General features: G+C 44.4%; 1 protein-coding gene across 3 annotated transcripts in view; it reads left to right on the top strand.

Moving 5' to 3' along the window:
* The window catches only part of CDC42EP5 (CDC42 effector protein 5), a 57,576-nt gene extending 35,190 nt beyond the window's left edge, over window positions 1-22,386 (top strand). For all 3 annotated transcript variants that reach the window (XM_077259623.1, XM_077259624.1, XM_077259625.1), the window contains one exon: window positions 20,767-22,386. In XM_077259623.1, the coding sequence (XP_077115738.1) occupies window positions 20,780-21,697 (918 nt within the window). In that variant the 5' untranslated portion in view covers window positions 20,767-20,779 and the 3' untranslated portion in view covers window positions 21,698-22,386. The remainder of the gene's footprint in view (window positions 1-20,766) is intronic.
* Window positions 22,387-26,199: the final 3,813 nt, after the last annotated feature.

Below are 26,199 nucleotides of genomic sequence, written 5' to 3'. Positions count from 1 at the left end.
TGACAACCAGCCAAGCTAAAGCATACAGCTGGGGGCTGGTATTCTCAGGCTGCTAAGGAACCATAGATATTGGCCGCCACAAGCCTGAAAATAGTAGCCCGCAGCCACCCCAGAAAAGTCACATTTATTAGATGCACCAATTCTGGCACTTTGCCCGGCTCTTCCCATTTGCCCTGTGGCAGTGGCAAGTGGGGTTCATATTTGTGGGGTTGATGTCACCTTTGTATTGTCCGGTGACATCAAGCCCACATCTTCGTTATGGAGAGGCATCTATAAGACACCTATCCATTACTAATCCTATAGTTGAATTGTAAATAAACACACAGCCAGAATAAAGTCACTGTTTTTGAAATGTATTTAAAAATTACACAATTATACTCCTCTTATGCCTATCCCACTGAAGCCCTGGTCCCCTGATTTAAAAAAAAAAAAAAAAAAAAAAAGGAGGGAAAAAAATTTTTTTTTAAAAACAATATCCCTCATCTGTCCCGACATACTGTCCAACGCTGTAATTCATGTCTGCAATAATTGGTTTTAAACCTGGACAATCCCATAATGCAACCGTCCAGGCTGAAAAACACAGGAGAATGAGCTGCTGTAAGCGCAGCTTCTGTGACTAGCGGTGACATCATCGAGATTATCACAGGTAAGTGAGGTTGCGTTCCCAGCTCACTTCAGTATGAGGCAGGCCGATGAACTGCAGTGAGACTACTGCTAGCACCGTGAGAAAGTCTCCTGGTGCAGTGCTAAGCTCAGTGAGTTCACCGCAGTTTGCTGTAAGAAATTTCTACCGGTGAACTCATTGAGCTCAGCGCTAAGCTGTAATAAAAAAAAATACATGTAACTTCAATTAAGCACTACGTAGTTTTCGAATGATTCATTCCATTTAAGCATTGAGGATCTTTTAAAGAAGGTGGTGCACTGAAATCAAGTGACTGAGATTGGCAAAGTGTCTTGTCTACACTGGAGGAATGACATAGTCTGTAACTGATCTTTAGGGCTCATACTCACTTGCGTGAAATACGGCCGAGTCCCACATGTTAAAACCCGGCTCTGCCGTCGCCACTCCAGAGCGGAGCGTGCGGCCGATAGCAATACATGGAGCTGCACGCTCTGCTCCCAAGTGCCGGCGGCAGAGCCGGGTGTTACCATGCAAGACTCGGCCGTATTTCTCGCAAGTATGAGCCCTTAATACACAAAAACACTTTTGTATGAAAAATCTGGGGTAGGAAATTTTAAGGACTTGTACCACAAGTGAACAAATACTGTAGGAGAAAAATGTTGGGAGGGCAAAACGGGAATAGTTACATACGAGAGGTGAGGTGAGAGAGGCCAGTCTAAAGAAGTGGAATTTTAGGGCACGCCTAAAACTGTGGGTATTGGGAATTAATTGCATTGTCCTGAGTAGTAAATTCTAGAGAATTGGTGCAGCAGGTGAGAAGTCTTGGAGATGGGAGTGCGAGGTTCGGATTATTGAAGATTAGTCTTGGGTCATTAGTGGAACGGAGGGCACTGATAGAGTGGTAGACAGAGATGAGGGAGGAGATGTAGGATGGTGCAGCACTATAGAGAACTTTGTGAGTTTATATTGGAGCGGGTGGGTAACCAGCGCAATGACTGGCACAGAGTGGAGGCATTGGTGTAGTGGTTGGAGAGGAGAGTTTAGTAAGAGGGAGACTGGTCAAAGTTGCAATAGTCAAGATGAGAATGAATTTTAGCAACAGTAAGTTTTTACAGAGTCAAAAGTAAGAAAAGGTTGAATTTTAGAGTTGTTTGAGGTGCAGGTGACCATAGCAAATCTATTCAAATGCACTGGGAACAATATGCATAAACCAGAGGGAAAAAAAGGACAGAAAAAGTTAAAATAAATGGGGCACATTTTTTGCAGATATGCAGCACAAGACACCACTCAACTGTTAGGCTGGACATACCGTATAAATGTGCAAAGACCACATTGTTGTTGGCTTGAAAAGACTGGCATCCATGGACTCTGAGTTTTCTCATATATATTAATCAAGATGCCATGTGGATTCTTACAGTAATCTCATCACTTCAGACCATGTGCATTTCTTAACTTGGCTTCACAGAGGAAGATTAGCGTCTCTTTGAAGTTATCCACTCGCACTGATTTACTTTGGTCACATTTTAAAAACATCATATAACCCAGTGATGAAGCCTATCAAGCGTGGCGGACACTGGCAGGACACTGGTTAGCCATGCGCCAAACATTATCACTGCATAGTTTGTTCCTCTGTGTCTGGTATAAAAGAATTCACCTCTTGGATGTAGTCAGCATGTTCCAATTGACCCTTTAATTTTTGATTCCTGATAGAATTTTATTATTGGAGTATTTTGTTAGATGTTGATGCGGCGCCCCCGCACCGCCGCAGGGCCGAGGGGTACCGGAGCCGGGCCTCTAGTTCTCAGTCTCGGGGTTGTCACGGTGGCTAGACCCGGTCCGTGGCCCTGTCCGTCAGTGGGGGACGTCCGGTGTAATAGGTGGTAGTAATAGTACGGTTGTGGGGTGTAAGTCGCGGTAAATAACGAGGACACCAGGTTGCAGTCTCTTTACCTCTTTACTGGAGATCTCTGAGTCCTCAGTCCAGAACACGGTTCACCAGGCTACGCAAGTCCGGCCGGTCCAATGGCACCTCCAGAGTTCTCCTCTCAGGTGGAAATCTGTGCCTTCCTTCTAGCGCTATGTGTTGTAGTCCTTCCCTGCTGTGCTCACGGAAAGTAACCCCACAACGGTTGTGTCTGTTTCTTAAGTTCCCTCACAACTCGATTTGATGTTCCTCTGTAATCCACCCCTTCCCTGTATTCAGGTTGGAATGGCACCCGTTTGTCAGGTAGGCCTGGAGTTCTTCCGGGACCCTAGAGTCGCCCCTCTCCCGCAATTGCCCCCCAAGACTTCATAGGTGATATGTGGTAGACAGCCCGCCTGAGACCGACTGTCCTGCCGCTGTTTGGAGTATGGCTTGAAGCTGTATTCTAATCCACTCCCTCGGCGTTCCGGCCACCGGTATTGCGCCTCAGCAGGGTGCTGCCTCTTTCAACAAAACCCCTGCTGGTATTCTCCTTCTGCTTGATCTCGTTTCTCACTCAGCACAATCTATCTCGCTTCTAGTCCTTTCTTGAGTCCCGCCGCTTCCAGGAGCCTGCGCGGACCCGTTACGTTCTTTCAATGCCAAGCCTCTGCCAGGATCCCACCCCTGGCAGAGACCCTACAGTCTCTCCCTTCACAACACCCCCTGCCACAGGGTGTTGCTCCGTTCAATCCCGTCAGCGTTCTATCTAACTTCCTGCCTGACCCCCAGTTTACCCAGTATGGTGGGGAGTGGCCTAATGAATAGCACCCTTAGCTCCCCCCGGAGGCCCAGCTGTGAAACATATTGGTGTCTGTGATACCTGATTGGAGGAACTCCTTCGGTGCCATCGAACGTACCATGGCTCCCCTTAGTGGCAGAGCCACAGTACTGCAACGACCAGAACTCTGGGGCGCTGCACTCCCCCCTGGTTAAACACAGTACTCCGGGACTGGGAAGAAAAACAACAATACAGATTAGCAAAAAGACATACAATTTTGTTGAGTGCAAAACGATAAGTATACTTGAACAGGCTTCCCTTTATGGGAGGTGAGGACACTTTTAACGTTACAAACATGGTCAACATTATAAATTACAGGCTATGCATAACTCCTGTTACCCAACCGGGTATTCTACTTAGTGCAAATTCTGGAACAATAAATTAACATTGCCTTTAAGAAACATACACTCTTAGTTTACCAAAGGCCTTCCTATAATCACATTACAGGGTAAGGTAACTTCACATTCTCCTACTTTGAACCTGCAGGACCGTCTGTCCCTATGGCACCAGACCTACTGCCTCTCCTTTCTTTTACAGGACCGCCCCGTTCAGCCAGGGCCTACTGCCTTTCGCTACTATACATAGTATAGACATAACATTCCTTTCGTTTAAAGAACTCTGAGCCCGCTCTACTCGGCTCCTTTAAGGACTCACTCTCTAACCCCTACGGGTTCGCCTTCTGTCCTTAGTAACAAAGTAACTTTCTATGGGGACGCAGGGTTGACCTTCTATCCTCACCTTCATCATTACTTCCTTACTTTCAGCTATGCAGATCTCTATCTCTACCCCTACGGGCTCTCTGCATCTTTTCTTTCTGCAAAACATTATTTAGATTTCACATTTCAACAAATTCAACACATATAACTTAGCATGTAAAACAGTTACATTTCTTTTCAAAGCATCATTATGGCATTACTGTTCTGCAACAGTATCTCTCTCAAGTTCAGTTTCTCACATCCCCTTTAAGAGGGGACCAAGTCTCTCTGAGGTAGCTCGTTTTCTCAGCCTACCAGTCCATGCAAAGGTTCCGGTATGGTATCTTCGCAAAGTGTCTTTAATTAGAATCAGTAGGAACGGTATCTTCGCAAAGTGTCTTTGACTAAAACCAGTAGGGAGCACCTTTAAGAAGGTGCAAACTATTTACAAAGGAAGTTCGAATCATGCACAGTCCATGATTACTGCAGTTTGTATAACATTGTGGAACACAAAGCAAAAATGAAAGTGAAAGCAAAAATAAAAAGCAATAGGGATCCCGGGTAAACAAAGGGATCCCTTTAAGAGTTAACCCAGGACGGGTTTTAGCAGCAAAACAGCAAGGAAATAAACAGTTAACTATTTACAGTTTCAGGTTTCCGAGGCTTAGTTGGACGGCTTCCAGGGCTGCACCTGGCACTTAACCCTTCTCGGCCTGGGAAAAGTGAGGTCCAGGGTTACACCCAGTGCTGGACAAACGCCGTTAATCCGTCTTTCATGTATGGTTAAATCATGCGCAGCGATGGAGGTCTGCGCAGCTTGAGTAGGGGCATTTGTTACAGCAGAGGTAGAGGCTGCTGCAAGATCAGTCACTGGAACGGGGTCAGCAGCTGTGGCACCAGCAGTCACGGGAGTGGTGTCAGTCATCAGGGCAGGGTCATCCTTCATACCTGCTTCAGATGCGGTTCCTCCGGTGCTGGTCTGCTCTGCCTCCGCTGGGGTCTGGAACGCTGGCTGCAGGGCCTCACGCTGCGGCGTTGTCATCTCTGCTTGCAGTGTCCCGCTTTCCGGCTTCAAAGCGCTGGAACTTCTTCCCTGCTCCGGGCCAGATGAGGCTGCCGACGGATGTCTGGTGAGGCTCCTGATGATGGCCTTCTTCCACCCGGCCTCGGTGCTCAGCTGCGTCCGCCGGGGTCGGTCGCTGAGCTCGTCCACTCCGGCCTGCAGGAATTCAGCATCAGCGGTGGAGGCCTGGTTGCGGTGCCCCTCCGGGTGGCTGGGGGAGTCCTCTGCTCCGACCCCACGCTCCGGCTCCGGGCGGCTCGCCATGGCGTCCTCCATGTCGCTCGCTCCTTCTTCCTGGTCCTTTTCCCGCTCTCTTCTTCGTGGGCGGTTTCGTTTTCGTTGTCTCTGCCCACCATTAAGGATCAGGAGGCGGATCTCGGCTGCTGACGGACACGTCCTCAAGGGGCCGAGATATTTAGACTGGGCGGCCATTGTCTTTCGCGCTCTTCAGCTTGTTCACGCCCACTTCCACGCCCTTCTTCTTCTCCTGCGCTCTCCTCAGCGCTGTAATGGTGGCGGTTTTGGCGGGAACTTTTGGCGGTAAATGGCGCAGCACAGTCTTTGCAATAAAGTACCGTCCAAGCACAATAAATCACAGTTCCAAGGCACACATGACCTGATTCTTCAGGCTTAAGTAGATCCTGTTCGTGACGCCAAGATCTGCGGCGCCCCCGCACCGCCGCAGGGCCGAGGGGTACCGGAGCCGGGCCTCTAGTTCTCAGTCTCGGGGTTGTCACGGTGGCTAGACCCGGTCCGTGGCCCTGTCCGTCAGTGGGGGACGTCCGGTGTAATAGGTGGTAGTAATAGTACGGTTGTGGGGTGTAAGTCGCGGTAAATAACGAGGACACCAGGTTGCAGTCTCTTTACCTCTTTACTGGAGATCTCTGAGTCCTCAGTCCAGAACACGGTTCACCAGGCTACGCAAGTCCGGCCGGTCCAATGGCACCTCCAGAGTTCTCCTCTCAGGTGGAAATCTGTGCCTTCCTTCTAGCGCTATGTGTTGTAGTCCTTCCCTGCTGTGCTCACGGAAAGTAACCCCACAACGGTTGTGTCTGTTTCTTAAGTTCCCTCACAACTCGATTTGATGTTCCTCTGTAATCCACCCCTTCCCTGTATTCAGGTTGGAATGGCACCCGTTTGTCAGGTAGGCCTGGAGTTCTTCCGGGACCCTAGAGTCGCCCCTCTCCCGCAATTGCCCCCCAAGACTTCATAGGTGATATGTGGTAGACAGCCCGCCTGAGACCGACTGTCCTGCCGCTGTTTGGAGTATGGCTTGAAGCTGTATTCTAATCCACTCCCTCGGCGTTCCGGCCACCGGTATTGCGCCTCAGCAGGGTGCTGCCTCTTTCAACAAAACCCCTGCTGGTATTCTCCTTCTGCTTGATCTCGTTTCTCACTCAGCACAATCTATCTCGCTTCTAGTCCTTTCTTGAGTCCCGCCGCTTCCAGGAGCCTGCGCGGACCCGTTACGTTCTTTCAATGCCAAGCCTCTGCCAGGATCCCACCCCTGGCAGAGACCCTACAGTCTCTCCCTTCACAACACCCCCTGCCACAGGGTGTTGCTCCGTTCAATCCCGTCAGCGTTCTATCTAACTTCCTGCCTGACCCCCAGTTTACCCAGTATGGTGGGGAGTGGCCTAATGAATAGCACCCTTAGCTCCCCCCGGAGGCCCAGCTGTGAAACATATTGGTGTCTGTGATACCTGATTGGAGGAACTCCTTCGGTGCCATCGAACGTACCATGGCTCCCCTTAGTGGCAGAGCCACAGTACTGCAACGACCAGAACTCTGGGGCGCTGCACTGACATAACGTTTTATTGCATAAAACTAATGTCCCAATTGTGACCGGCACGTAGGAAACTGGCCAAATTTTTGCTCATCTAGGGTCACCTGTACAGTACCGGACATTTCTTAGCTCACTCTGTATGTTACATGAGCAGCTAGTCTGCTCTGAAGATCCAGCCGTTGGGTCTCACGAGGCTGAAAGGAAATATGTAATACAGACCCGATTTAACTCCTGCCCTTCCTTCCTTCCTTCGTCACTCCATCTGGACGTTAGATCCTTAAATTGTAGATGAAAAATCATGATACAGAAGAGATACAGTCCAAAAGGACGTAATTATAGGGACAAACCGTGGGCAGCTTGAACCTCAGACTGGCTGAACTATTTGTTTCTTTTTTCTTTCGGTGATTCAGAGAAAATATAATTTGTAGAATCAGCCAGGCACTATAGGCAGAGACTAGACTAGTGCGGTGCCACCCCTGACCGGCTTCTCCGAGAACCACTCCAGGTGGGATAAACCTCTCAATCACCTAAAGTGGCTCTGGTAGGAGATGGCCAAGGGTGGCACCACATTAGTTCAGTCTCTACATATAGTCCGCATCTGGATCTACAAACTATATTTCCTCTGAGTCTCCGGTGCAAGAAAAATATACCTGGTTGCAATCATGAAGCCAGGCTTTGATTCATGCTGCTCGTTGTTTGGGCCACATTATGTAATAGGTTCCCTGTTAGAGTTTAGACACAACATATGGCTTTACGTTGAAAAATGCCTCAATGTATTAATTAGATGTGCCCTTTGAGCTTTGTGCGGCCGATGTTTTTTTTTTCTTTTTTTGTGACATCACAAAATGTAAATTGAATATGGCGGAGAATCACATTTACCATAAATTACAATCATGATAATGGGACTGGACAATTACTTAATATATGGTGGGCTACCATCAGTGGTGGACATACCATTGGTTCAATCTATGGGGCCGCACAGGGTTCTTAAGAGGTAATGGGACTCGCTTCCACCTATAAGTAGGTGGAATTGGATAATATAAGGAGCTATCGAATGGCATAGGGCCCATATATTGTTCTTCCTCAGGGGCCCTCTTCAGTCTGTGTCCGCTCCTGCCTACAACCTACCATCTCTGCTCTGTCAGATGATGTTGGGGATGACAAGAATCTGTTTTACAGCCATGTAATGGATAATGGGCTTCTTTGTTTTGGCAGAGGAAGTTGGATAACCCAGACTTTTATAAAAGTGTTGAACTTCAGATAAGGAGCCATCAAAGTCAAGTCCATCACTTAAGAAAGTACAACACTCAACATAATTATACAGTACTTATGAAGTCTTGTAAGACAATCCTAAGGAGAGCACTTACTCAAAGATTCAGATACAAAGACTCGTGCTAAGGTCTCATTCAGATGTCGGTCATTTTTCTATTCTCATCCGTAAAAAAAAAAAACCATAACTTTTCAAGTTTGAACAATGTTTTGATCAGAGTTTGCTCAGTGTGTGCTTTTACCATCAAGAGTTTTTAGGTTTTTCTCCTATGGGGAGGAAAAATGATAGGTTTTTCTCAAGCCTCTCATGTCAAGCAGTCCATAAAAAAATAATCCTTTTTTTTTTTTCACAGACTCGTAGACTTTCATTGGTGAGATTGATCCGAATCAAATCAGACAAATCTTCATTTTTTTGGAACTGACCACTCGGTCCGCAATAATACTGGAACATGTGAACAGTCCCATGGACTAAAATGAGTAGGAATTTTATCCTTGGAAAAACACGGCGTCTGGATACATATTTCACATATGTTAGATGAGGTTTTGGGGTTTTTTTTGTACAACAAGTATATACTCTACTATATACTGTATATACTCTACTATTAATGGGCATTTGGTACACTTGTTTTACCTTTTCAGCAGTTTTGGTTATTCGGTAATATAGGAACATTTAGGGTCAGAGTTGCCAGTCCCTCATTACCCATCTGAAATGTCGGTGTGATATGCTATGTGGGTATCGTTTTTGTGTATATTTATATTTTACTTATTTTCATGGTGTTCTCTTGTAGGATGAGTTGTTATTTGCCATCTGATATTCTCCCCACAGTTCTGTATTGTTATCTCTCAGTGAATAATGTTGTTTGCTAATATGCTAATGACATGTTGACCTAGCTTGTTGAAACAATGAGCCCCTGTGACCCACCCACCTAACCTGTGAATGAGGAGAGGGACTTGTAAATATCAGGGAGGTGAGACATAGATAAGATCCTGTGTGGAACCAAGATGTGAAGTTCATATCAGAGAGAAAGAAGGGAATATGGACTGTTATCCTCTGTGTTGGATTGTTGGACTTTTATTCTGTAACTGAACTGCATTTGTGTTCTGGAATATTTTATCCTTTGTGTGGTGGATCGTATATGGACCTTTCGTACTTTTGCCTAAATAAAGGTATTGGGATTGTTCACTCTTCGCTGGCTCTGTTGATTGTGTGGTATCAGAGAAGGACCCGGTGACAGTCGGAAGTTCTGCGAATTATCACTTGCCCTCTTAATTCTTCCTGGCATCAGAAGGAACTGTTGACGAGATCTATCAGCAGTCGTTTAGTACTTTTCTCATAGTATTCCCCTGGAGGGCCATTATCTTTTTGCTGTCTGCTTCTCATTCACCCAGAAGTACTATTTTGAGTTTCTGGTCTTCCATGTAATAAAATGCAAACAATTGTTCCTGGTCACTAGTCTTTTATGGTTGGGGAGAAGGTTTGTCTGCAAAATTCTCTATGACGTCACTGGCAGGAAATCTCGAAAAAAAAAAATCTCTATCATAATGATCAATGCTCCATGTCCCGTATCTCATGTCCTGAGAAACTCCAAAACCGAGCGTGTGAATGCAATTATTAGGTTTTTTTTTAATAAGCTTTGCCTTTCAAGTTTAATGCCCCCTTTAAAGTTTGTCTTCTAGGAGTTTACTACTTGGCAAAAGGCTTAACCATTCTCCCAAAATAAATAGTCCGTCCCTATAAGGACTTTGAAATAAGATTCCAGGATGTCTTTTCAGCCTTGGTTGACACAGATCTGGTGATTAATGCAGCACAGTAAAGCTTTTTTTTATTACCAGAAAACCGCAGATATTAATTTTTAACCCTAGTCATCGAAAACAATGAAGTCAGACCTTAATCCTTGATTTTTGTGGTATGAAATGACTATTTAAAGGGAATTTGTCAGCCCGTTTTTGCTATTAAATCTGAGAACAGAATAATGTAGGAGCTGAGAGTCTGTTTTCAGCGATGTGCCACTTATTGGGATACTTGCTGTAGTTTCTATACTATCAGTGTTTCATCAGCAGGAGATTATCATTGCCGGACTAGGTGTCTTGTGCCAGGCAGTCTAGCTAATCTACAGTATATAACCCCACTGCTGATTGGCAGCTTGCTGATAGTGTACACAGGAAACTGCCAATCAGGGGTGTGGGCAGGGTTATACACAGCGCGGCATTCTGACCACTGCTAAATCTGTATCAGTAAAAACAGGGATTCCAGTAAATGATGCATCCCTGGAATCGGTGTCTCTGCCCCTACATCATGACACTCTCCGATTACATAGCAAAAACTTGCTGACAGAGTCCCTTTAATGAGCATGGACTCCTTTACAGTCTCCCGAGGAAGAGAAAGGTTGGGCAAGTTGGCCATTCTCTTATTCTTCCTTGTGATAAGCTGCAATCGGCGATGTGTGGTGGCGATGCACTCTTTAGCATATTAAAAACACAGCTTGGTTGAGCATGTGTGTCGAGTAGGAGGGTGTCCAAAAGGATATATATATTTTTTTTTTTTAGAATTTTTTTTCTACTTCTCTGGTCATTGGAGCCACATCGTAGGATGTCCATACCTGTAAAGTTCTGGGGTCATTAGGCGCTGCTCATGGCTTGGTCATGTGACTGGTAGAAGTAAAGACTCTGAGATGAAATAATAGCTCCTTTTTAAGGTGTCTACTTTTTAACAAAATTTTACAGCTGATGTATAAGGTGAATCTATATAAAAATGTTAGACTAACTAAACTTCAAAGCTCCATGGTCCATGCTTTCTATTAAATCTCTTCTTTGCTCTCTGTACATCCTCAGACAGGAGCTGCGCTCTCCTGTCTGCTGAGCCACACATTGTTCTGGGATCTATTGGAGGTCTTAAGTCCCAGAGCCCCACCGATCTGCAGGCAATTAAAGTGCCTGCCAAGGTTGGAAAATCTCTTACTCTTTAAGTAATTTGCAAATATATTTAGTAATTTTTACTGGCCTTGCAGTAAAGGATTCAGGCTTCAGAGCTGTATTCGTAATTCTGCAGGTTTCAGATATGAAATCTCCTAGAATTGCTTTGCTGATTCGGTGTGTGCCCACGATCATATGAATTGTATTTCGAGGAAGTAAATTCTTTATATGAAGCACTTTTAAGTAATTTGGACTGTCCAGTTTCAGCACAGGAACAACTGCACGTTCATTTGCAGTGAACGATGCACTTTATTAAAAGACCGCTGTGTGGCAACATACCTGCCGGTCAGAGGCGTTTAATAGCCTATTTACACACTGACACCGCTTCAGGTGTGAAACAAGTGATTTGTAGCAGATTGTTCTTTGTAGCTCGAATCCTGTTTACAAAGGATGATGTGCTGCCGAGAATAATGAACTGTCAAAAGATCATTTCCCCAGATGAAATGTTTGTTTAGACGGTACAGTTATCATGAAATGAGTGTTCTTAGGAACGGCATTCATGGTAATTATGCAGTGCTTATATTCATATAGGTTCATATTTATCCTGTACTCTGAGGAATGTGCCGGGATTTTCCATCCCTGAAAAAATTTGATTTAGAGAGAACACCAGATGGAGCCAGTGTAGATACTTTGGACTCTGGTTGTTTGGCCTTCAGTATGGTGGTGTCCCAAATTTTTTAGGTAGACTTAAAAGTACCATCAGCCACACTATTGTATCTACCTAAAAAAAAAAAAAAAAGTTGGGACACTACCCAACTGGAGGCCAAACAGGAGTCTTAAGTGTCTCCATCTGCTCGATTACAACTTGCTTCATCACAGGTTCTATTTGAACTTCGTTTTGGGGGGATTTAGATGAAAACCCCATTGCACGTGCTCATTGTAGTGCACAGGATAATGTGGACCAAACCTAATCTGTTAAGGATGTATTTGGCAGCAAGCTTGCTGATTCTTTCCTAAGACAAACGGCAAAATACTAAGCATCTAAAATGCACCAGATATTGATTAATTTCACACAAATTGCAACATGACGTTGGATAATAAACATCTTTTTAATATACAGATCATTGAATTGATCATACAAAATCTTTGAATAAGTGATCAGATTCTATTGATATAAATAAATTGCAAAGAAAGAATCATTCTGCACTGAGCGGCTGCACAATTCTGCCGGGAAGGGAACGGTGTCTCGTTTCTGAGAAAAGAGAAAAAAGGGGGGATTCTGGTCTCATCTAAAGCTGTAATTCATGTGCCAAAACCAGACAGAAGGGGCTTTGTTCCCTATTCAAGTGTCAGACACTCTGCTAAAGCCAGAATCTGTTAAATATTTAGTTTTTGGGTGGGGGGAGAGTTTTATTGTAACACTACAGAGTAAATGGTGCAGAAGTGAAAACATTCTCGTACCTGACATTCCGTTCGGAATGTTTGATTTGTGCAGAGATAAAGGTGGAAATACAATGGAGCAGATTTACTATGGCTTCTTGCACCTGATTTCTACTCCATTTTGTTTTGATTGTGGCGTACCCAACACTTATTGTTTTGGGCTTTGAAAGTGGGCACTGCCACCACTCGCTTATCATTTAGGTATAGGTACTATAGTATAAATGAATACTAGTCTTGAGTTGGTGTAGAATAGAAAAAAAACAGTCTAAAGTCCCCTATACACTAAAGGTAGGTCGGCCAAAAGTTGCCGAAAGAACCATCGATCTCTACCATACACAGAAGTCCTCGCTTGGCTGAGTGCTTCTGTGTTTTCTGAGACAATCATTGCAAGACTAGTCTGACAGTGCCTTATCTTCTCTTTCTGTGTCTCTCTCGCTGTCTCTCTGTCCTTTTCCCTCTCTCTGTGCATCCGAACACTAAAATGGACTTCCGGGAGAAGTCAGTGTTTGGAGTTCATATTATAGTATAGAAAATGTTCAGCACAGCCCGTGGGGGGAGGTGCACAGTTATAGGTTCCCAAACCTTAATATATAGAGTATGAGTAACTAGCACACTCCAAACGATTGTGATGCAAAGTGAGGGGGGTTTTATTACATACAGTAGTCACATACAATAGTCACAAACGTTTCGGTCTGTACTTGACCTTCATCAGTGTGCTAAATGCAGTGATACACCTGGTAGAACCCCAGTGGTGATTACCTAGTTTGCATCAAATAAGAAACGGGCTGGAAATACATGTACATGCCAATACGGGCAGCAAGTCAGGTAAGGTGGACACCGCGTAACGCCAACCCCCCCTTTTCTTCACAAGTTGACTTGTTTGTGACTATTGTATGTGACTACTGTATGTAATAAAACCCCCCTCACTTTGCATCACAATCGTTTGGAGTGTGCTAGTTACTCATACTCTAGTGTTTGGAGTTCATCACCGGACACTAAGTGTTTGGTATGAACCCCAAACTTTACCGTTCGGGTTCGCTCATCTCTAGTCACAATATCTGATCAGGTGGGAGTCTGACTACTGACACCCCTACGATCAGCTGATTGAAGGGACCGCAACCCTTCTGACTCGGCACATCTCAAAACGATGAATTGCCTAACTCTGTTTTTTTTTTAATTATTATTATTTTGGGAGTAATATTAGGCAACTTATTAATATATTCCAATCCAAAATGAGATAAGAAATGTATTGTCTTGTCAAGAAGGATCTTCATTTCTAAGTAATTGACTCCTTTTCTTTCCGATGTGAGTCCTCCCATTCCGAGGTTCACACGTGTACTTGCTTTCATGTTCTTTTTTTTGGTATTTCTGCCGTCGCCTCTGAGACCTCTCCTCCATTCCTATAGGATGCCACGCAGGCCGTACATATCTATGTATGCGTGTCACATCAGATATTCTGTAAATATGCTGGTGATTCACTGTGGGAAGTTACAGCTGTGGCGCTGATAAATGAGCTATTTTGCAACATCTGTTGAGCAGATTTCCTGCTGCCTGTACATGGAGGCACGCTGCAGACTTTCAGGAGGGACAGTGGCAATTTTTAATTTTGCATGCTTTAGATACCTTTAAATAATACAGATTTATTATATTTACTTTTCTTCCTTTAATGTAAAGGTATGTTCATATACGCTGCTCTTGCTGGTAAAGGCACTAAAACTTGGACCAAACTTGGCATGCGTGAATGCACCATAAAATCCCCCTTAAACGTTAAGAGAAAATTCATCCTAATCCGGTTTTCCGCTAGACCACCTGGTATGTATGGGTAGGTAGCCTTGTGACTTTTCCCCAGCAGATGATGTTGGAGAAGGTTTGAGCTTGTTGAATTAAAGTACCAGATCCATTTACTTCCCTGGGGAATAAACTGCTGCCATGTGTTTGGCAAAGACTTCCTCCCCCTACCTATTGAAAATTCTTCAGGTTGGCCAAACGTTAATGTATATAGGGAAGTCAGCCAACCCGACTAAGACATTCATTAGGAAGAACGTTGTCTGAAGTATTCAGACAGTTAAGTAGCCCACCATACCTCTGCCCATTATAAATTTCTAACTTATAGTTACCAAACCTTATGTCCTCCTCTGTTTCCGCTTCTTTTGTATCCCAGATCGGTGCACCATTCTCCATGTGGCCACTGGGATGCATTGTTGACCACTGTGGGAAGTCTTATTATGGCCGGATGGACTAGCATTGATGATTTCTATGCTATGTCCTTCACGGAGCAGGGGAGGTGTGGTTCAGACTTCCCACAGGACACTGTACCAGTGCAGTGTCCATTTTGGACATTAAGAGGGAAGCACTGTCCTTGGATATGGAAGGAGCAGACATGAACAAAGGCCATTAGGTATAGGGTCTATACATTTTTCTGTGGGGGGGATGGAAGGTGGGCAAATAAGACCGACTCGTTATCAGACTTATCAGGACTCAGAAGTAAACAAGATACCCGTCCTAGAGATAACCATTAAGCCTCCCTGTAGACCTTCCATGTTAAGAAAACTAATGTTCCATCAGAAGTCACCAGAGAACCCAAGAAAGGCTTCTGTTGGTGGTCATCCTGATTTCACAAGTACGATCAATAACATTTTGTTTCTCATTCAATAAGCTGATCATTAATGAAAATAAAATCACTGATTGGAAATTGACTACTCAGAAGGTTGACAACTGTATGGATATTAGTTGCCAATTAGACTACCCCAGCCTCTATTATGACTCTTTGCTCGCTGCCAAACAAAGGCTTGCCTAGAACCAAAGTTTAGGTGCCAGCAGAAGATTTCTAAAGGCCCCGTCTCACTAAGCGAGATCGCTAGCGAGATCGCTGCTGAGTCACAAGTTTTGTGACGCAACAGCGACCTCCATAGCGATCTCGCTATGTGTGACACGTACCAGCGATCAGGCCCCTGCTGCGAGATCGCTGGTCGTGTCGGAATGGCCTGGACCTTTTTTTGGTCGTTGAGGCCCCGCTGACATCGCTGAATCGGTGTGTGTGACACCGATCCAGCGATGTCTTCACTGGTAACCAGGGTAAACATCGGGTTACTAAGCGCAGGGCCGCGCTTAGTAACCCGATGTTTACCCTGGTTACCAGCGTAAATGTAAAAAAAAACAAACACTACATACTCGCCATCTGATGTCCGTCAGGTCCCTTGCCGTCTGCTTCCTGCTCTCACTGACTGCCGGCCGTACAGTGAGAAGTGAGAGCACAGCAGTGACGTCACCGCTGCGCTCTGCTCTCACTGTACGGCGGCTCAGTCAGAGCAGGAAGCAGACGGCAAGGGACCTGGACACCGAAAGGCGAGTATGTAGTGTTTGTTTTTTTTGGTAACCAGGGTAAACATCGGGTTACTAAGCGCGGCCCTGCGCTTAGTAACCCGATGTTTACCCTGGTTACCCGGGTGCTGCAGGGGGACTTCGGCATCGTTGAAGACAGTTTCAACGATGCCGAAGTCGTTCCCCTGATCGTTGGTCGCTGGAGAGAGCTGTCTGTGTGACAGCTCCCCAGCGACCACACAACGACTTACCAACGATCACGGCCAGGTCGTATCGCTGGTCGTGATCGTTGGTAAATCGCTTAGTGAGACGGGGCCTTAAGTGGAAGTGACTCCTCGGATTTGTGCTATATTCTGCTCAATCCCTTGCCATCTCTGACAATTTTACAAGACCTCCTTTAAGAAACGTACAGCAATCCCTTTTAACTGCAAGAGCTGTAGAGTAGGGTTGTTCACACTGACATTTGTTGGCAGTTTTGCCCAAATCAGAAGTGTTTAGTCATAGACACTTAAAAGGAAGCTATTAGAAAATGTTTTTTCCCTTTATCACAATCTGTATGGAGAATTAAAAAAAACTACAGAAATCTTGAAATTTTCACACTAGACACTTCACTTCCTGTGTCAGGAAAAAACACATGTACATAGTCACAATGGTCAGAGCCCAATACTATCTTTGCTATTGAAGTGTATAATAAGCGTGTGAGAACTACATTGTTGTCGGAGGAGGTGAACTGTGACCTCACCTATTGTGTATGGTGGATCCTGTGTTATCTACTGTTAATAGAGGTGTTATCACTCATTGTACAGGAGGAGAGGAGATGAGCTGTGATATCACCTACTGTGATTGGTGGATGCTGAGTTATCAGTTATGTATAGAGGCGTTACCTCTCAATATAGTCCTGCCTCTGATGATGAGGAACCTTCTGAAAACGCTTTCTAAAGAGACAGGAAGTATGAGTCCAAAATGGCCCCAATGGCCAGGGTGAACATTTTCAGATTACTAATTTGGTGTATATATATAGATAGATAGATAGATCTCATAATATGAAAAATGCAGCACAAAAACCTTATTTAACCAATATGCAATTTTCTGATGATAGCTTCCCTTTACGGTTTCATAAATGTTAGAAACTATGGGGCTGATGTAGTGATTTGCTTCCCCTTCTGTTACCTTGCTTGTCGACATGCTTGGCCTGGATATTACTATTAGGTGACATATGTAATTTGTTAAGAGTAAAGTAGACTGATTACAAGGGTTGGGCCTGAGGCTGCACTTTGAAGCCTTTACAGCTGGCAAGAACTGAGACTCTGCGCGTTTTGCGTTCTGAACATAAGGGTGTTGTTTGCTGTAATGAAAACTACACGCCAGTTACACATGAAAGACATGTCCGATTTTCCATGTAACAAATCTGTTCTTACCTCTCATGGTAAAGCATGTGTGCAGTGACGTGAAAAGATTACAGTTGACATATATGATCCCAACACCAGTTTACAAACTTTCTTTTTCGCTGTTTTTCACTTACTGACTGATTTCATAAGGTAGTGCGCTAGAATAAGCCCTAAAATCAGACTGGCCATGCCCATTAAATAGCTTTTGTAAAAATGCCCGATTTGCCAGAGGCTATAACTCCCCAACTTCCTGACATACATGTGTTCTCAGTATAGCCCCCACTCCAAAAAATAAAAATAGACATTTGTCAGCCGAATGATCAAACAGATCTCTTCTTAGTCCCCCATGTATTGGAGCTCTCGATTGAGTTCTCCTCTGTTCTCTACAAGAGAGCTGCTTCCAGATTCTCCAGTCAGTAACTTACCTTCCGGAGAACAAACGGATCAATTATCAGAGGTCCAGAATGGCAGATCCTACTCTGCACTGACTTCTTCTGTTGAGTTGTTTCCTAGTAAGATGGTAGAAAGCTCTGACAGCAAAAATTTATCTCCAGAAAAAAAAACAAAAAGATTGGGTTGTTGATATCCAAATCTTTCTCATCTATTCTAATCTTTTGAGGGTCCATGTACAGATTAGATGATTGGCCTGTCCGAGCCAAATTCATCATGGTGGTCTGATCTACATCTAAAGTATATTATGGCCAGATTTAGTTTCTTCTATTATCTTTTTAATTGGTTACAGTTAGTCTTAAGGCTTCCAGACACATCAGACTAATGTCATCTGCCAATATCCATTGGTCCAGCTGATGGTGTAATGTTTATGGGATTGTCGGCCAACGGATAGACGGTAGAGATGTCATTTGGGCAGATCTGATTTTGGACAGTCAATCGAATTGCTCTCCCTGAAATAAGCCAAAGGCCAATGCATCAGTTGGTGACTTTCTCATAGAGAACACAGGAGTTCTTAACCGTGTGAGTTCTCCTGTGTATGGGATAGTCGGCAGAGAAGTCTAGAGCGCCCCCAGACGCAGGGCCGCAGGGTACTCGATACCGGGCCTCTCTGTCTCAGTCCTGGGGTTGTCACGGTGGCTAGACCCGGTCCGTGACCCTGCTAAGGGGCGTCCAATGAAAGATGTGATGGTGGTGCATGGTGCAAGTCGCGATGAATAACGAGGACACAGGGTTGCAGTCTCTTTACCTCTTTACTGAAGGCTTCAGGATCCTCAATCCAGAGTACTGCTAACAGAGCTGGCTGAGACCGGCCGGTCCGAAGGCACATCCAGAGTTCCCTTTGCAGGTGGAAATCAGTGCCTACCTTCTAGCGTCTGTGTGTTGTAGTACCTCCCTGCTGAGCACCACGGGATAGTCCTCACAACTGTTGTGTCTGTTTCTGATGTTCTATCTCCGTCCCCCAGATATGGCTAGGACGCACCCTGTAGTTATTCTGGGACCCTAGAGACGCCCCTCTCCCACAGTTGCCTCCGTGTCTTCGTTAGGTGTAAAAGGGTGAGACAACCAACCTGAAGTTAATTGTCCTGCCGTAGTTCGAAGTAATGCGTAGAGTCTCTTACTTCCTCGGTGCCCCGGCCACCGGCTATGAGCCTCAGTAGGATGTTGCCACGATCTTAAGGCACGACTCCTACTGGTTCTATTCTCCTTTGTACTGTGATCTCGCTTCTCACTTCTCCACAATAAACCTCGCTTTGTGTCCTTTCTAAGAAGCCTGCCACTATATCACTCAAGCACGGCTCCGTAACGATCTGTCCTTTTCGCTAGGCCTCTGTCAGGATCCCACCCCTGACAGGTCCTCTCCCGAACTCTCCCGGGCTGCTTTCTCCCTAACTTCCTGTGCAACCCTCAGTTTTACCAGAGCGTGAGGAGTGGCCTACTAGTTAGAACCACCCCCCCTGGTGGCCGGAGTGTGAAGTGTAGTGTGTGCGTGATACCTGGTCAGGTGAACTCCTTTAGTGCAATCAGACGTAACATCACTCCCCGTAGTGGCAGAGCGACATTACTGCAACGACCAGGACTCTGGGGCGCTGCAAGTCCGTCTGCGGAACGATCAATGGAAGCCTCATTCGCCGATGGCCTAATGTGTTGGGCAAACGCTTAAAGGCCGTCCCATATCTCCATTAATTCTGGTTGTGAGTCGTCACCTTTGTAAATATTTTGAATGTATGTAGAAGACCTGGTGCCGTTTCTTATTTGTATGTTCCTTTATAATCCTGCCTTAATTTATGTACAATATTTTAGTTTTAGAAGCAAAATTTAAAACTTGTACCTCCAAGAATACCAGAGGAACCCAACCCTAAGGGTACCGTCACACAGTGGCATTTTCATCGCTACGACGGCACGATTCGTGACGTTCTAGCGATATCGTTACGATATCGCTGTGTCTGACACGCTACTGCGATCCGGAACCCCGCTGAGAATCGTACGTCGTAGCAGATCGTTTGAAACTTTCTTTCGTCGTCTAGTGTCCCGCTGTGGCGGCATGATTGCATTGTGTGACACAGGTTGTGTACGATGTGAGCACAGTAACCAACGGCTTCTACATCGCAAATACGTCATAAAATTATCGCTCCAGCATCGTGTATTGCAACGTGTGACCGCAGTCTACGACGCTGGAGCGATAATCATACGACGCTGCAACGTCACGAATCGTGCCGTCGTAGCGATGAAAATGCCACTGTGTGACGGTACCCTAAGACTCTATACAATGGAGAGAAAAAAACAACCGAAGTTGGTCTATGACTGTTTTATATTTAATATCCATTACATGTTGGTATCTAGATGATGGCATCCAAATATTTCTAAAAAGGAAAACCCTTTTTTAAACAGGTGTATATGGACAGTGTGTTCTTTTAATGAGCGATAATGTTGATTGACTTGGTAAACTCAACCTTTTTACAATAACTGTAGATGAAAAGGGAAAGGAAGTGTAAAGTACCTTATTGACAGACTAAAGTTGGCCAACTGGTCTAATATATGCGCAATTCTTCCAACTCTCCTCTTATGGTGTGTGGGGAGAGACAAATCCGGCCTGTTGAATGTCAATGGCCGATCCTTTTCTTCTTAAGGTAAGTCCTGGCCAGAAAAGTCTGGCAGTGGCTCTCGCATAGAAAACACAGGAGCTTTTGGGAGAACCAAGAATTCCTGATTTTGGAGGGTGCGGGAGAGAGAACTGTCAGACAATAATCTGATGTATGTGGAGGACTTAAATAATCAATTCACATCAACATTTCTAGTTCATAACAGGAGCTCCTTATGTTGTCCTCTCAATATGGAATGGAATCATAATTCATGTTTTTGTTTTTGCCTTTAGATGAAATATTGTTTATTTTTTACAAAGCACAGACCTAGGAAACTTAGATTTCTAATGACTGATGTCTAATAATCTTTGTGATTCTATTATGTGGATGTTAACCTAGAAACCTGGCCTACAACATTTTGAGACCTCTGACAGACATTATAAGTTATGTCAATATTAATGACTTCTTATTTTTTGTCTTTTCTTTCTTATAGATCCAATCTCAAGATGCCTATCCTCAAGCAATCCAGCTCAAACTCAAAAAAGCGAACCCGCATTGATCGAGAGATGATCAGTGCCCCATTGGGGGATTTTAGACACACCATGCATGTTGGACGAGGAGGTGATGTTTTTGGAGATACCTCCTTTCTCAGTAACCATGGTCCTTCCTCCGCCCCACCAGTGGAAGTGCCAAAGAAAAATGGTCTCGTGAAAATGACAGGTGAACACGAAGAAAATAAAATGGCAGATTCTTTAAGTCAGCTCTCGCAATCCTCAGGGATTGGCTCTGGGGCCGGTAGTGTCTCCTCAAGCCCAGTCAATAATGTGTCATCTAAAGAAGACCGTTTATGGAGTAACAGCAACACAGGTAGGAATAATGATCAGTTCGACTGGATTTCACCTGGAGACTGTGGCCTAAAGCATGCAGAATCCATGTTATCCTTTCATCTTGACTTGGGCCCATCTATTTTGGATGATGTATTAGGTGTGATGGATAGAGATCCTCCGGTTCCTGAGTGGAGCAATCCAGATGTCCAGAGAGATTTTGACTTTAAACTTACTCCTGTCCATGCCACAGATGGTGATAAATACACACAATCATCACCTGCTATAGAGCCACAAGGAAACCACTATAGTCTCTCCAACACATTGCCAATGACGAACCCTGGTTTTGAGAACATTTCTGTTACCACTCCAGACCATCGAGAAGGAAAAAGATCAGTTTATGAAGAAGACAGTGAGGAAGAAGAAGAAAAACGTTCCATCTATGAAGGTATTGCAGATAGTCCAGTGCAGCATGACAACAGTCTACACATCAGTCACCGGGCAGAGCTAGATAATGATGATGATGATGAGGACGATGATGAAGAGGACGGTCAAGGCTACACATTTGATGATGACCTTGACGATGAGATTGGAGTATAGGAATGGAAATAAACTCTTGAATTCCTCACGTATATGTTTCTTGACCACAAAAGAAAGATCAACAACTTGTATAACTGCTATATGATGGACTTTCTCAAAAGAAGAAAGGAAAAAACTAAAAGACTTTTAGGTTGTTAAACTATTCTAAAAAGATATATACTTTTTTTTACAGAGGTAATCTTATAAATTTGATCTGCTTCCAAGAACTTGAGACTTGTACTTTGGACTTTGAGTTGACATGGTCTAATTGGTTTTAGATGGACATTTGCGAGAAGTTATCAGAAAGGACTTTGTCAATGTTTCCAATTATGATTGATAAGAGGAAGTGAAACTGTCCAATGTTTTATGTCGTTGTTATATTAAAGGGTAATTTATAGCATTATTACAGATGAATGATGCATATGAGTCTTTATAGATGTCCTTAGAATTGTTTACACCATGTAAAATCTGAATGCGTGCGGAAGAGGACAATACTCGGCTCCCTAATTATTTTTTTTAACTAATTGTGTATTGATTTCCCACCATGGCTAATAGTGTTTACACTTATAACATATACCCCAAATTAAGGAAAAGTAGCTGTCGAAAGCCTCACTATTGTAGCATACAACAGCTTTAAAATATCTGTACATTTTATCCATTCAAGTACTATTTTTTTTAAAAAAAAGAGGAGCTTTCACTGTTTAAATAAACTTTTTTTTATTTTTTTTTATTTTCCAATTGCGCCCACTTTACTGATTCTGGAACAGTTTTTCTTTTGTTTCTGTGTCCCTTCATTCCTAAGTTATGCCCCCAGTAATAATGGTGCAAATTTTGCCTTTAACAAACAGGGCATATTCAACAGAAGCCCTCTGTGGACGTTTTTCTTTTCTTTTCTCTTGATTCTGGCCAATCAAAACACTGCCACGCCCACAGAGGATTTGTGCCATATATGCCCTGATGGTTGAATGAAAAATTTGCATCTTTAAATTTGGGAGGTATAATTTTGGAACAGATGGGCGCAGGAGAAAAAGAAAAACTGTTCCAGAATCAGTGGAGCGGTGGCAATTGGAGGAGGGACTCTGTTTCAATTTTAAAAATACAGTGAAAGTTCCCCTTTAAGGATGTAAAACACTAAAAGACTGAAGAAAGTGCCTTGAGACTGTTATCTTGCATGTTTCTTATATAACCCAATCCATTGAAGATGTTGACTTTTTTTTTTTTTTTTTACATATAAAGGGTTGTAAATTTTTTTTTCTTTCTTCACTTAGTTTTTTTTTAATCTATTCATGATATTGTTGATATTTTTCATGTAAATGGTATTTTTATTAATGCTTTAAACACAAGGTTGGACTACACATCGACTGGGAAAATCCTCTCTTTGTACATCTCCTGCTGGGGCACACCATAATAATAATTTGCATGCATGCGGACACTAAACCCCAATGGATATCTTTGAAATGTACTTTATATTTTTTCCATTAATTTTTTTTTTTTGTACAACATGCTGCACAGTTTGATCATTGGCTCCTTGTCCCAACGGAGTCAACCGAACAGATATCTTTTTTTTTTTTTCTTATTTCTTTTTACTTTTGTGTTTTGACTTTTCTGCTCCACAGGAATTAACCACAAAGTATATTGTATTTCGTGCAATAGAGCTTTATCTCTTGTGCGCTCATGCATACGACCAAACTTTTAAATGAAAAAAACTTGACACAATGGTGGACTGACAGCTTGCAAAAATTTTGAAGAAACTTAGCTGTAGAAATTGTCAATGCCATGTTCAATATTGTTTTGCACACTACAGGTGTTTCACATAATTTGCACTCACTCTCAATTATACACATTTTTCTTTTTTTATCTAATAGCAAATTGATGTCAACATGCCAGAAATGTGGTGTAATACACCGTCTGCATCCCATCAGAACACTGTCTAAACAGGCAGGATTTTTTTTTTACATTATTATTTCACATCTCTTTTCAGTCTATGTATTGTAAAAAAAAAAAAGTTTCACAAAAATGTATTTCATATAGTATAATTTTTTTTATAAATATTTCTTCTGCAATAAAATAGTTTGCAGCCTTTTGAATTTTGTGATTTTTCTTTTATGTGGTTTACTAGTCGGGGATGTTCCTAAATGCAGTTGGATTCAATAGTTTATTCAATAGTTCAATAGTTTATTAATTCAGTTTATGTTAATTTGCTCCACTAAGGGCAGCAGTATAATGGGAAGAATAAGTGTAGAGGTTTTACATTGCATTGACGGCATACAACGAGAAACAATCATTGGGTTCCAACCCCCAGGACCCACATTGATTAGCGGATGATTGGCTTTGGCATTTAATTGAATGCTTTACCAAACACAGATTCACTGCACATAACTGTGCCTAGTGCTGCAGCTCATCCCTACTTGGACTACTGCACGTGACTGACTGTGCCTGGAGCTGCAGCTTATTCCTACCTGGGCCTATGACTGTGACTGGTGCTGCAGCTCATCCCTACCTGGGCCTATGTCTATGACTGGTGCTGCAGCTCATCCCTACCTGGGCCTATGTCTATGACTGGTGCTGCAGCTCATCCTTACCTGGGCCTATGTCTATGACTGACTGGTGCTGCAGCTCATCCCTACCTGGGCCTATGTCTATGACTGTGACTGGTGCTGCTGCTCATCCTTACCTGGGCCTATGTCTATGACTGTGACTGGTGCTGCAGCTCATCCCTACCTGGGCCTATGTCTATGACTGTGACTGGTGCTGCTGCTCATCCTTACCTGGGCCTATGTCTATGACTGTGACTGGTGCTGCAGCTTACCCCTACCTGGACTACTGCATATGACTAACTGGTGCTGCAGCTCATCCCTACCTGGGCCTATGTCTATTACTGTTCCTGGTGTTGCAGCTTATTCCTACCTGGGCTACTGCATGGGACTGTGCCTGTTGCTGCAGCTTATTCCTACCTGGGTCTCTGAAAGTGACTGTGCCTGGTGCTGCAGCTCATCCCTACCTGGGCCTATGTCTATGGCCGGAGTCACGCTAGCGTATAATACGGACAAGTGCGATGCAAGAAAACATCGTATAGCACTCGGACCATTGTTAATCTATGGGGAAGCTCACATCACCATTTTTTTTTTCTCAGGTGTATTCTACATGTGAGTGAAATTGCAGCATGCTACGATTTTGCGCATATATCGGCTGAGTCTCACCAATGCAAGTTTATGGGTGCGAGTGAAGGGTTCAAGCAGGAACGCAGGATGCATTGACGAACGGGAAGCAGAGCAAGGGTTAACAGGTTTATTAACAATAAATGCACTCCACGCAGGGAGTAGTGCGTAGCAAGGTGATGGGAGGAAATGGGGCAGAACTGGGAGAGTGGCAGGGTAGGACAGGGATGAACAATAGTTCAGAATGAAAGGGATATAACTTATCAGACTGTAGTCTTCCGGTGTGCAGCTCTTCAGGGTTCCAACGGTGGCACCAACAACAGCGGCAAGTGGCGTCTCAGCGAAGTCTGTAGCAGGTGGGAATCCAACGGTGGCACCGACAACAGTGTCATGAGGAAGAACCGCCGGCACGTAGCTCTGCGACGTGTGCAGGTATATGGACCAGAAGCTCTAAAACTATAACCCCTGGTGAAGTCAGGTCACGTGTGTCTGGGCCTCTATTAACTAACACCGTCAGGGGTAGCTGCAGGTCACGCTCCCGATCTCCTTTCAAGCAGCACAAGCGCGGTACTCCCTTTCCCGAGGTGTCTGGCACCTGGCTTTATGGCGTTCATCGGGCATGAACTGTACGTCTCCTTTCCTCTTGTCGTCGCTGGTCTGTGTGGTGCAGGTGCTCCCTGAATGGAGCACTCCCCTATTTGTCTGCGGCAGCACCTGACTTGGCTCTGCACCACTCTTCTCTGTATGCCTGGCCCTATTCTCCGCTGCAGCCTGCCGCAGTGCCGATACTGTCTGGAGGGATGGGGCGCAGCACTTCTCTCTCCACGCGCTGCTCTGCACTCGTGCCAAAAGCCCCCCTGCAGAGCACGCTTTTTTTCTTTTACCTCACGCCGCTGCACGTTCTCTCTTTGCTCTCCTCGCCCCCTCATTTCAGCAGGAAGCTCTCGCTCTCTCCTCCTTCCCTCTGGCAGCAGGGGAAGGTCCGCCTCCCTAAAGTTTCCCCTCGGAAACAGATGATGCAGCCCTTTCAGCTCCGGATCCGGCATGCAGGTACCCGCAGTCCGGTCTACCCCCTTACACGAGAAAAAAATCAGACACCACACGGACCATCCGTGTGACTTACGAGAAATGCGCACACATTTTCCTCATTTCAGCCCATTGCGCCATTAAATTCAATGAGGAAAAGCAGTGAGAAAAGTAAAGCTATATGCATGTCATACAGATGCTTAAATGTGAGGAAATCGCATCATCACATTGCAAACCGATTACACACGGATGACCATACGGAGAACACTTGTGCGACTCTCGGCAGAATTGGACTGATTTTTTACACGGTAAGTGTGACGCCAGCCTATGACTGTGACT

Source organism: Ranitomeya variabilis, chromosome 4 (assembly GCF_051348905.1).
Source record: "Ranitomeya variabilis isolate aRanVar5 chromosome 4, aRanVar5.hap1, whole genome shotgun sequence".
NCBI classification, from domain to species: domain Eukaryota; kingdom Metazoa; phylum Chordata; class Amphibia; order Anura; family Dendrobatidae; genus Ranitomeya; species Ranitomeya variabilis.
Note: the sequence above shows the minus strand (reverse complement) of the source record. Positions and strands in the feature narration are given on the sequence as shown.